We start from the raw sequence: 12,977 nt of genomic DNA, 5'->3' as shown, positions 1-12,977 counted from the left end.
AAAAACAATGGCATGGGGGTCCCCCTCAAAATCCATACCAGACCTTTTAAGGGGAACCCCACACCAAAATGTTTTAAAAAAAATGGCGTGGGGTCCCCCCAAAAAACCATACCATACAACACGGGAAAAGCCACAGGGAAGTCCCGTGAATTCCCCGTGCGTCAGAGGAGGGCGGGGTCACCGCCCTTCATTATATAAGAAATGTCATAAGAAGTGAAGCGTCACACGGCTGAAGACTCCCACTGAGGCGGATCGTGCGGACGGAACAGAGAAGAAGCCTGGAGGAAGATGCAGGACGAGAAGAGCGGAGGAAGAAGAAGATGGAGAAGAAGAAGATGAAGAAGAAGATGGAGGAAGAAGAAGAACACCAAAAGAACACCAGAAGAAAGAAGATGGAAGAAGAAGCCGAAAGAAGAAGAAATTAATAAAGGACTTGTCAAAAACCGTCTCTTGTGTTTTTTAATTTTTTTGACACTTTTTTTGTGAAACAGGGGGGGCCAGGATCTGGGGGGTTCCCTAGTTAAAGGGGGCTTCCAGATTCCGATAAGCCCCCCGCCGCAGACCCCCACAACCACCAGCCAAGAGTTGTGGGGATGAGGCCCTTCTCCTAATCAACATGGGGACAAGGTGCTTTGGGCATCATGGGGACAAGGTGCTTTGGGGGGCTGCCTTAAAGCACCCTCCCAATGTTGAGGGCATGTGGCCTGGTATGGTTCAGGAGGGGGGCGCTCTCTCACCCCCCCTCTTTTCCTGCGGCCTGCCAGGTTGCGTGCTCGGATAAGGGTCTGGTATGGATTTTTGGGGGGACCTCATGCCATTTTTTTAAAATTTTGGCGGGAGATTCCCCTTAAAATCCATACCAGACCTGAAGGGTCTGGTATGGATTTTGAGGGGGACCCCCACACCATTTTTTTTAAAAATTTTGGCGTGGGGTACCCCTTAATGTCCATACCAGACCTGAAGGGCCTGGTATGGAATTTATGGGGACCCCCACACCATTTTTAAAAAAAAATTGGGTGCGGGGTTCCCCTTAATATCCATACCAGACCTGAAGGGCCTGGTATGGAATTTAGGGGGACCCCCACGCATTTTTTTTGTTTCGGGGTTCCCCTGTGGGGAAATCCCATGCAGTTTTTATCAATGAACTTTCATGTGTATTGTCGGACCGACAATTCATTAATAGCCGCAAGTAGTTTTAAATGACTTTTTTTCCTTTGAAATATCATTTTGCTGTCAGACTGTTCTAAACACAGGAAACATGCGCCACTTTACAGGCATACTATAGACATCTCCCAGGTACGAAATTTAAAGCAATAATACATTTTTATTGTTTCACTTTAAGCATTATTAAAATCATTGCTCCCGAAAAAAATGACGTTTTTAAAACTTCTTTTTGCATTGATCCATGTCCCCTGGGGCAGGACCCAGGTCCCCAAACACTTTTTATGACAATACCATGCATATAAGCCTTTAAAATTAGCACTTTTGATTTCTCCCATAGACTTTTAAAGGGTGTTCTGTGGCTTTCGACTTTGCCGTGAACACCCCAAATTGTTCGCTGTTCGGCGAACTGGCGAACAGCCGATGTTCGAGTCGAACATGAGTTCAACTTGAATTCGAAGCTCATCCCTAGTCTTTAGGGCCAAGAGATGTCTGCTGCCAGAACCATCAGTAGTGACTGTATCACACGGTGGCCAATTATCTCTGGCAAAAGTTGATGCAGAGACTCACCGAATGGATCACTCCCTCAACTCCCTCAACTACTGGGTCAACGACCGGTGTTTTTTACAGACTTTATGCGAATTTGATCGTCTGTTTGTAAGTGTATTACTTTATTTATTAAAGTGTTTGTTGAACGTATTACACTATGGTCAGTTTATCTCCTTTTTGGGTCGTATACTGTGGATAAGGATTTTGTAACTACAGCAATCAATCTCCCAGTGTGATATAGAGCCAAATGAGTGTAAAGTCTGAGAGTTGGTTAAGCACACTCTACAGTTGTGGTGGTGGCATATCACCTTCGTTTTAAGTGCACAATAGGGTGTTGGTCACGGTTGTATGTCCACACAGGTTATATAACAATAATACACTATGGCCACCCTTCTTGTCATTTTTTTTTCTTCCGGTATTAAACTGAGGAAACTTCTCCTGAATTTTGACAGAGCTGATCGGTCTCTATCATAAAGGCCCCGGCTGGGTTTAAGCCATCCGCCCACTATATTTGGCGTTCTGGTAAGGGCAACTTATTAACACGACGTTTGGATTGTGAATCATTGTTTTGTGCAAGTTGAAATATTTGGATGATCCGGAGTGCCTTTTTTTTTTTTGCTCAAAGGGATACTTGGACTGTATTGCTTAATATTCACTTCAGACATTTATGTCAAATAACGTTTATAATAATGTAAAGGACATTTAGCACAGTTTATTTTTATTATTGTTATCTTGTGCTGTCACACTGTTTACTGCTGCTTTATTTTTTATTGTTCCAGCGCAGCATTTTTTTACTTATACAGAGTATGAGGTACAGGCAGGAGCAAGACCAGTATTACTGACAGCAAGCACAGGAAGACCTACATACCCTCCCAGCAACCAGCATCAGGTGGAGACTGAATTTTGGAGACTGTAGGCTGCTGGGAGATACCCACTGAAACTGCAACCTCCTTCTCTGGGAAGCATAGTGCCACCATCAGGTGAGCCAGGTCCTGACAAGTACTCTTGTTTGTCAGAAAGCCCCCTTTTGCACTGAATGCAAATGCACACTGACTACAGGGCAGACCAGCAGCTCATTTGTATACTGTTCAAGCTGTGGTGTGTCTATAGTATGCCTGTAAAGGGGCGCATGTTTCCTGTGTTTAGAACATTCTGACAGCAAAATGACATTTTGAAGGAAAAAACTCATTTAAAACTACCGCGGCTATTGCATTGCCGACAATACACATAGAAGTTCATTGATAAAAACGGCATGGGAATTCCCCAAAGGGGAACCCCGAACCAAAAAAAAAAAAAAAGACGTAGGAGTCCCCCTAAATTCCATACCAGGCCCTTCAGGTCTGATATGGATATTAAGGGGAACCCCGGCCAAAATTTTAAAAAAAATGACGTGGGGTTCCCCCTAAATTCCATACCAGACCCTTCAGGTCTGGTATGGATTTTAAGGGGAACCCCGCGCCAAAAAAAAAAAAAAAAAAACGGCATGGGGTCCCCCCAAAAATCCATACCAGACCCTTATCCGAGCACACAACCTGGCAGGCCGCAGGAATAGAGGGGGGACGAGAGTGCGGCCCCCCCCCTCCTGAACCGTACCAGGCCACATGCCCTCAACATTGGGAGGGTGCTTTGGGGTAGCCCCCCAAAACACCTTGTCCCCATGTTGATGAGGACAAGGGCCTCATCCCCACAACCCTGGCCGGTGGTTGTGGGGGTCTGCGGGTGGGGGGCTTATCGGAATCTGGAAGCCCCCTTTAACAAGGGGACCCCCAGATCCCGGCCCCCCCTGTGTGAAATGGTAAGGGGGTACAAAAGTACCCCTAGCATTTCACTAAAAAACTGTCAAAAATGTTAAAAATGACAAGAGACAGTTTTTGACAATTCCTTTATTTAAATACTTCTTCTTTCTTCTATCTTCCTTTATCTTCTGGTTCTTCTGGTTCTTCTGGCTCTTCTGGTTCTTCCTCCGGCCTTCTCGCCCAGCATCTCCTCCGCGGCGTCTTCTATCTTCTTCTCCTCGGGCCGCTCCGCACCCATGGCATGGGGGGAGGCTCCCGCTCTTCTCTTCATCTTCTTCATCTTCTTCTCTTCTTCTTTTCTTCTCTTCTTCACTTCTTCTCTTCTTCATTTTCTTCTCCGGGCTGCTCCGCACCCATGCTGGCATGGAGGGAGGCTCCCGCTGTGTGACGGCGCTCCTCGTCTGACAGTTCTTAAATAACGGGGGGGGCCACCCGGTGACCCCGCCCCCCTATGACGCACGGGACATGACGGGACTTCCCTGTGGCATTCCCCGTGACGTCACAGGGAAGTCCCGTCAAGTCACCGTGCGTCAGAGGGGGGCGGGGTCACCGGGTGGCCCCGCCCCTCGTTATTTAAGAACTGTCAGACGAGGAGCGCCGTCACACAGCGGGAGCCTCCCTCCATGCCAGCATGGGTGCGGAGCGGCCCGGAGAAGAAAATGAAGAAGAGAAGAAAAGAAGAGAAGAAAAAAAGAAGAGAAGAAGATGAAGAAGATGAAGAGAAGAGCGTGAGCCTCCCCCATGCCATGGGTGCGGAGCGGCCCGAGGAGAAGATAGAAGACGCCGCGGAGGAGATGCTGGACGAGAACGCCGGAGGAAGAACCAGAAGAACCAGAAGATGAAGGAAGATAGAAGAAAGAAGAAGTATTTAAATAAAGGAATTGTCAAAAACTGTCTCTTGTCATTTTTAACATTTTTGACAGTTTTTTAGTGAAATGGTAGGGGTACTTTTGTACCCCCTTACCATTTCACACGGGGGGGCCGGGATCTGGGGGTCCCCTTGTTAAAGGGGGCTTCCAGATTCCGATAAGCCCCCCGCCCGCAGACCCCCACAACCACCGGCCAGGGTTGTGGGGATGAGGCCCTTGTCCTCATCAACATGGGGACAAGGTGTTTTGGGGGGCTACCCCAAAGCACCCTCCCAATGTTGAGGGCATGTGGCCTGGTACGGTTCAGGAGGGGGGGGGCGCACTCTCGTCCCCCCCTCTTTTCCTGCGGCCTGCCAGGTTGCGTGCTCGGATAAGGGTCTGGTATGGATCTTTAGGGGGACCCCACGTCATTTTTTTTTTTTTAATTTTGGCCGGGGTTCCCCTTAATATTCATATCAGACCTGAAGGGCCTGGTATGGAATTTAGGGGGACTCCTACGTCTTTTTTTTTTAATTTTGGTTCGGGGTTCCCCTTTGGGGAATTCCCATGCCGTTTTTATCAATGAACTTCTATGTGTATTGTTGGCAATGCAATAGCCGCGGTAGTTTTAAATGAGTTTTTTCCTTCAAAATGTCATTTTGCTGTCAGACTGTTCTAAACACAGGAAACATGCGCCCCTTTACAGGCATACTATAGACACCCCCCAGGTACGAAATTTAAAGGGATATTACACTTTTATTGTTTGACTTTAAGCATTATTAAAATCACTGCTCCTGAAAAAACGGCCGTTTTTAAAAAAAATGTTTGCATTGATCCATGTCCCCTGGGGCAGGACCCAGGTCCCCAAACACTTTTTATGACAATAACTTGCATATTAGCCTTTAAAATTAGCACTTTTGATTTCTCCCATAGACTTTTAAAGGGTGTTCCGCGGCATTCGAATTTGCCGCGAACACCCCGAATTGTTCGCTGTTCGGCGAACTTGCGAACAGCCAATGTTCGAGTCGAACATGAGTTCGACTCGAACTCGAAGCTCATCCCTACTCACAAGTATAATTAGTAGTATGCTAAAGGTCATCTTAAGTGTAGAAGTGTAAATTAACCTTACAATACAGTGATAGGGAGAGTAAGTTGTGACACCATGAATAGGTCATAGGTCAGACTGAATTTTGACTATAATAGTAGCTACTGAAATAATACCATTAAATCAGTTCTATTCAACATTATTTTATGGATTTTTTATCTATAGTATGTTTTGCATAGATAGAACGTACGTCTATGTATAGTATATGTGTACATACTTAACAGACTGTCTGAATTACAAAACATGATACTGATGGCTGACACCCTATATGGTATTCCTTTTCAGATGGCATAACCAATGGATTGCCGCAATGAGAAACCAAAACGTCAGAAATGAATACTAACGATAGAGTTAGAATTTGGTGAAGAAAATGTGCACAAAATTGAGGTTACTACACGTTTTACATTTTATAAACAGAAAAAGCTTGAACAGAATATGAACAGCCTGTGTGACCTGAAATCTTCCAGCCTTGCACTGACTCAGGGTGATAATGAAATGAAAGAGAATGTTGACAACCTGTGTGAACTTGAGGCCCATAAAGAAAGTAAAGATAAGCCTGATAATGTAAATCAGAGGACATCTTCCATTCTCATATCCCCTCAAGATTATAAAGAGAATAAGGACAGCTTATGTAACCTGGATTTTTCCAGCCGTGTGACACCTCAAGATTGTAAAGCATTAGAAGAGAATGCTAACGGGTTGTGTGAACCTGAGGTCCATAAAGAAACTGATAATCGTCTTGATGATGTGTGTGAGCCAACATCCTCCAGCCTCCCATACCCCCAAGGTAATAAAGAAAATGTGGGCAGCTTTTGCAAGTTGGAGTCTACCAGCTATGTAGACCTTAAGAACCATAAAGAAGCTAAACATGGTCTTTATAGCAAGTGTGAACCAACATATCCCAGCCTCATATCCCCTCAGGGTAATAAAGGGAATGTGGAAGGCTTGTGTAACCTAGAGTCTTTCAGCCTTGTGCCAGCTCAGCATTGCAAAGAGTTGGAAGAGAACACTGACAGCTTGTGTGAACTTGAGGCCCATAAAGAAACTGACAATAATCTTGATGATATCTGTGAGCCAACATCCTCCAACCTCATATCCCCTCAAGATAATAAAGAGAATGTGAACAGCGTGTGTGAATTTGAGCCCCATAAAGTAACTGAAGATAATCTTGATGATGTGAGTGAGATTAAATATCCCAGCTCCATATGCCCTCAAGATAATAAAGAAAATGTGGAGAATTTTTGTGAGCCGGAGTCTACCAGCCATGAAGGTGGTAAGATACATAAAGGAACTAAAGACAGTCTTCATAGCGAATGTAATTCATCATATCCAAGCCTTTTATCCCCTCAGGGTAATAAAGAGAATGTGGATGGATTTTGTAATGTGGGATTTCCCAACCTTGTGGCCCCTAAAGAGCATAAAGAAACTGAAGGTAATCTTGGTTATTCGTGTGAGCCAAAATCCTCCAGCCTCAAGTCCCTTCAAGATAATGAAGAGAATGTGGACAGCTTGTGTAACCTTGAGTCCTTCAGTCTTGTGCCACCTCAGCATTGTAAAGTGTTGGAAGAGAATCCTGACGGCTTGTGGGAACTTAAGGCTCATAATGCAAAGGAAGGTAATCTTGATGATGTGCGTGAGCCAACATCCACCAGCCTCAAGCCCCTTCAAGATAATAAAGAGAATGTGGACAGCTTGTGTAACCTGGAGTCTTCAAACCATGTGACACCTCAGGATTGTAAAGAGTTGGAAGAGAATGCTGATAGCTTGTGTGAATTTAAGGCCCATAAAGAAAGTGAAGATAATCTTGATGATATGTGTGAGCCAACAACCTCCAGCCTCATATCTCCTCAAGATAATAAAGAGAATGTGGAAAACTTTTGTGAGCTGGAGTCTACCAGCCATGTTGACCTAAAGAAGCATAAAGAAACAGAAGAAAATCTTCATAGCAAGTGTGAACCAACACATCCCAACCTCTTATCCCCTCAAGATAATAAAGAAAATGCAGACAGCTTGTGTAACCTGGAGTCTTCCAGTCTTGTGCCACATCAGGATTGTAATATGCTGGAAGAGATTCCCAACAGCTTGTGTGAACTTGAGGCCCACAAAGAAACTGAAGATAATCTTGGTGATGTGAATGAGATAAAATTGTTCAACCTTGTTATGGAAAATAAAGATCCTGCAACTCCTCAGGATTGTAATAAGTCAGGAGAGAATGCAGAAGGTTCAAGTAAAATAGAATCTCACAACCCTGTCACTCCTGAGGTGCCTATAGATCTGTGTAAGGCTATAGAATCTGAAGAAAGAACAGAGGAGCAAAAAGATTTATTTCCACAAACAGTAGAGCCAGACTGTAAGAAGATTCCTGATGAAAAGATAAAGCCTTTAGCCTGTGATACATCCGAGGACTTACATGGTGAGTTACCTTTCTGTTCAGACTGTACTTAAAATTCCCACAATTTTTATTTCCTCTAATTTATATAGAGTTAAAATGTAGATGTTGGGGAATTATTCCCTTAATTATTAACAAGCATTTCACTGACTTCTGGCTGTGTGATGTTTCTGGCAAACACTGGGATACTTCAACCACTAAAAGTTTTGGTTCATAGCAAAGGGAAGAAAGCCTTCACATTTGTATACTGTCAACAGTTTAATTATTTATCTTGCTGTAAGTATAAAGGTGGGTAAAGACACTTAGATATCCTGGAGTGCTATCTCCCATACTTATATAGCCAATAATTGTTTATGTAAATTATAGCACCCGTGAATGAGATTGTTGACTTAACCCCTTGCCACCTCAGGGTAAAACAAATGTTAAAGAATTTGTTACCCTAAAAAAAATATTGATCCTGTTCCTTTAAAGCATGTTATACAGCACAGTGCTTGTGCTGTGAAATTTGCCCCCTTCTATCAACTAAAAAACTTGGCTGATCCTGCCAGTTTCTTCCCTCCCACTGCAAACTGACTACGCTTATCATGGCTGCTGAGCTCTGACACCGTGGCCAGTTTACATACCTTCTTCAGCTGCAGCTATCTGCAGATCTCCTGTGTCTCCCTCTGTCCTCCTTCCCCCTCCCCTCCCTGCCTGTCTGCTCCTATGTCAGTGCCCACCCACTCCCCTCCTGCTGCGAAAGATACTTAAAATGTTTGTTTTACCATTCTCTCTGTTTAACAATGCTTTGCGCCCATGTGTCTGTGTTTTATAAAAAGAAGCCGTTCTTTACCTTATTTCAGAACGTTGCTCGGCGCTCACGTGACCCGCCGCCTCTCTGCTACTCTCCTCCCCACCTCCTGACTGACGTCAGCTGGGGTTTCTTGGCCCCGCCCGCTGCAGCTGTCAGATGGGGAGAGCAGAGAGGCGGTGGGTCAAGTGAGCGGCACTTTCAGATAAGGTAAAGAAAAAATGGTATAAAGTGCGTAAAGTGGCTTAACAACCACTTTAATGCCTAAGAACAATTTTGCAACTTTAACATGTGTTAGTAATGCTGTACATATTATCACAACTGCTTTGTGCATCCAGATGGATTTTACCTTGTTTTTTTCAGGACAAATTGGGCTTTCATTTGGTGGTAAATGGCTATGGCTTTTTTTACTATCAAAGGAAAACTGGCCCAAAATATAAAAAACATATATATTTTTTTAAATGTAGCTGTATATTTCTTGTTACTACCATAACCTTCCACCAAAGATCAACCCAAAATAAATGATCTTGCTCGCGACTTTTACAACAATTACCGTATATACTCGAGTATAAGCTGAGTTTTTCAGCACATTTTTTTGTGCTGCAAGTGCCCCCCTCGGCTTATACTCGAGTCAAGCACTTTTCTGCAGCAAAAAATGTCATTTTCAGTTGGGGCCCCATATCTCGGGGCTACTTGATGCTAAGAACCCCATATTTGGTGTACCACAACATATCCAAAGCTGGGGTTCCTAGCACCAAGTGGCCCCGAGATATGGGGCTCCAAATTCGATTCGGAAAATGTCATTCTCTGCTTCAGAAAAGTGCTTGACATTTTCTGAACCAATTTTTGGGGCCACTTGGTTCTAGGAACAACAGCTTTGTGGTGCTAGTTCCACTGGGTTTGCACACCAAATTTGGGGTGCCTAGCACTAAATGGCCCCGAGATATGGGGCCCCAAAGTTGGTCAACTGTGTCCATCTGCAGCAATGTCATTTCGGGACCCTTTGGGTCCAGAGAACCCACTAATTTGGCTGCAACTAGGGGGCATTTAGGAACACTTAACTACTGAGTTTGAAGTTTGGGGCACCTATGGCTGCAAATGGGCACAGTGAGGCATGCAAATGGGCACAGTGAGGCTGCAAGTGGGCATTGTTAACCCTCTTTTCCACTTACAGTAGCTGCGCAATTCTCACCCTAGGCTTATACTCGAGTCAATAAGTTTTCCCAGTTTTTTGTGGTAAAATTAGGTGCCTCGGCTTATATTCGGGTCGACTTATACTCGAGTATATACGGTAAGTATTAAAAAATCAATTTAATGATAGTCTTTCAGAAGATCCGTGAATTTCTGTGAAGATGCCTCCAGTTGAGAATACAAAACAAGGTTAATTAGAGGTCTCATATTTCTTGAGTAAGAAAATACTACATTAAAGTGTTCATTGATAATAACATTTGAACAATAAAGGGAGGGAGTACAGTGGAATGCCTTCTAAAGGAAGGAGTGTTGAACCTTGTTTGGAACATAAAAATATACAATCAACAGGTCCTTTCCCATGTGATTCCCTTTTAAATTATTGTATTTACTTTTGGGATTCAGATATGTATATGTAACCTGTAACAGGCATGTTAAAGCAATATAGCCACCCGGCCTGATTTAGCAGTTGCTGAAGACAAATAACCTGTGGGATATGCTAAATAGCAAAAGATGATTAGATTTAGGAGAGGAAAAAATGAGTCTCCTATAAACATTCATTATCAGAAGAGGGCCTTTTCTATTCCTTTAAAGCCAAACAGTGTTTCTAAGGGAGTTTATTCCCTTTATATTTAAAGAAAATGTAGTCGACAGAGATAGGGCTGAACATATTAAGAATAAAGGCAAACAGAGGGATAGTAAGTGGAACAGGGGAGGGAGGGAAGAGAAATGTGGAGCAATTCATGAAAAAAAAAAATGGAAAAAAGAAAAGGAAAAGTGGGAAAGGGAGAGAGAGACAGCAAACAAGGGACAGAAGGATTAATCTTGCATGAGGGAACTAAATGATTAGAGGCCCCAGAAGGGATTCCCTGAGATTTACACTTCATAGATGGAGGCATACTTAGAATGAAGGATAAAGGTAGCCACCAAACTCTAATGCCCTGTACACACGGTCGGATTTTCCGATGGAAAATGTGTGATCGGAGCTTGTTGTCGGAAATTCCGACCGTGTGTAGGCTCTAGGGATAATTTTCGTGTTCGAGTCGAACCCATGTTCGACTCGAACATCGGCTGTTCGGTCGTTCGCCAAATTGCGAACGATATGGGCCGTTCGCGCCAAATTAGTGTGGTGCGTCACGGCCCATAATTCACTGCGGCATCGCAGTGCATTGCTGGCTGATGATTGGCCAAGCATGCACAATGACCCGCATGCTTGGCCAATCACAGCGCCGCCTGAACAGAGAGCCGTAATTGGCCAAAGCCAAGGAGGCTTTGGCCAATTATGGCTCAGGGGATTTAGTACACGCCCCACACTATATAAGGCCGCCTGCACGGCGGCCCTGTGTAGTGTGTGTTCCGGCGTTCATTGAGAGAGAGAGAGAGAGAGAGAGACAGACAGTGACATTTGATTTGAGTTAGATAGATTAGGCAGAACAGTCAGTCAGTTAGCTGCACTTACAGTGTATTGTGTATATATATGCATCCCGGGTGTTGCATATATATATATACACTGTATTCAGTTTAGCTAGATCCGTTCTTCTTATCTTCCTACTGACAGGCAGGCTTGTCTTGTTACAGTATTTACAGCTACCTGAAGAAAATTACTGGTGTTCTTTTGATCCTATTAGTACCACAGTCAGGCAGCTAGACTATTTACAGTTAGTGCAGTGCGTCCTGCTCACAGTGTTCAGCTAGATCCGTTCCTGTTATCTTCTTTCTGACAGGCAGGCTTGTCTTGTTACAGTATATACAGCTACCTGAAGAAAATTGCTGGTGTTCTTTTGATCCTATTAGTAGAACAGTCAGGCAGCTAGACTATTTACAGTTAGTGCAGTGCGTCCTGCTCACAGTGTTCAGCTAGATCCGTTCCTGTTATCTTCTTACTGACAGGCAGGCTTGTCTTGTTACAGTATATACAGCTACCTGAAGAAAATTGCTGGTGTTCTTTTGATCCTATTAGTACCACAGTCAGGCAGCTAGACTATTTACAGTTAGTGCAGTGCATCCTGCTCACAGTGTTCAGCTAAAACTACAAGTTAGTGGGGTGCATCCTGCTCACAGTGTTCAGCTAAACCTACAAGTTAGTGGGGTGCGTCCTGCTCACAGTGTTCAGCTAAACCTACAAGTTAGTGGGGTGCGTCCTGATCACAGTGTTCAGCTAAACCTACAAATTACAAGTTAGTGGGGTGCGTCCACCTCACAATGTTCAGCTAAACCTACAAGTTAGTGGGGTGCGTCCTGCTCACAGTGTTCAGCTAAACCTACAAGTTAGTGTGGTGCGTCCACCTCACAGTGTTCAGCTAAACCTACAAGTTAGTGGGGTGCGTTCTGCTCACAGTGTTTAGCTAGATCCGTTCCTGTTATCTTCTTACTGACAGGCAGGCTTGTCTTGTTACAGTATATACAGCTACCTGAAGAAAATTGCTGGTGTTCTTTTGATCCTATTAGCACCACAGTCAGGCAGCTAGACTATTTACAGTTAGTGCAGTGCATCCTGCTCACAGTGTTCAGCTAAACCTACAAGTTAGTGGGGTGCGTCCTGCTCACAGTGTTCAGCTAAACCTACAAGTTAGTGGGGTTCGTCCACCTCACAGTGTTCAGCTAAAGCTACCTGTAGAAGGTTGGTGGTGTTCTCATACTACAGGCAGGCAGTTGATTTTGCTAGCTGCAGTATCAGTACATATATATATATATATATATATATATATATATATATATATATGTGCAGCTACAGGCCATTAGTATGTCTGGAAGGCCAAGAAGGAGAGGAAGACAGTCACAAGCCATTAAGAGAGGGCAAGCAGGCTCTGTGTCTAGTGCTGGTCGTGGAGACGGTGCATCCTCATCAGCACGTGGCCGTGGGACACGCTTGGCCTTTTTTTCGGCAGCTGGCCGTGTTGAGCCGCAACATGCGGAAGACTTGGTCGAGTGGATGACCAAGCCGCCCTCATCCTCCTCATCCTCTCTCACCCATGCCCAGGGTACTTTGTCTGGCAAAGCAGCGGCCTCTTCCCTCGGCTCAATGTCATCAGTGACTCCTTCCCTAGCCCCACCATGTCCTCCTGAGGAGTCCCTCGAACTGTTTGACCACAGTGTTGGGTACATGCTCCAGGAGGATGCCCAGCGTTTGGAAGGCTCTGATGATGATACT

The 12,977-nt window shown here is 44.4% G+C and overlaps 2 protein-coding genes across 2 annotated transcripts in view; both read left to right on the top strand.

Annotated features, from left to right (window-relative positions):
* The window catches only part of LOC141148404 (eukaryotic translation initiation factor 3 subunit C-like), a gene marked incomplete in the record, with an annotated part of 532,271 nt that overhangs the window by 430,564 nt on the left and 88,730 nt on the right, over positions 1–12,977 (top strand).
* Positions 1–12,977, top strand: part of LOC141148400 (interferon-induced very large GTPase 1-like) — a 42,112-nt gene that overhangs the window by 7,350 nt on the left and 21,785 nt on the right. Inside the window, exon 2 of the mRNA XM_073635866.1 lies at positions 5,745–7,872. Coding sequence (XP_073491967.1) covers positions 5,895–7,872 — 1,978 coding nt within the window. The 5' untranslated portion in view covers positions 5,745–5,894. The remainder of the gene's footprint in view (positions 1–5,744; positions 7,873–12,977) is intronic.

The sequence above is a fragment of the Aquarana catesbeiana genome, linkage group LG06, assembly GCF_042186555.1.
Source record: "Aquarana catesbeiana isolate 2022-GZ linkage group LG06, ASM4218655v1, whole genome shotgun sequence".
NCBI lineage: Eukaryota > Metazoa > Chordata > Amphibia > Anura > Ranidae > Aquarana > Aquarana catesbeiana.
This window is presented reverse-complemented; position numbering and strand designations above follow the sequence as displayed.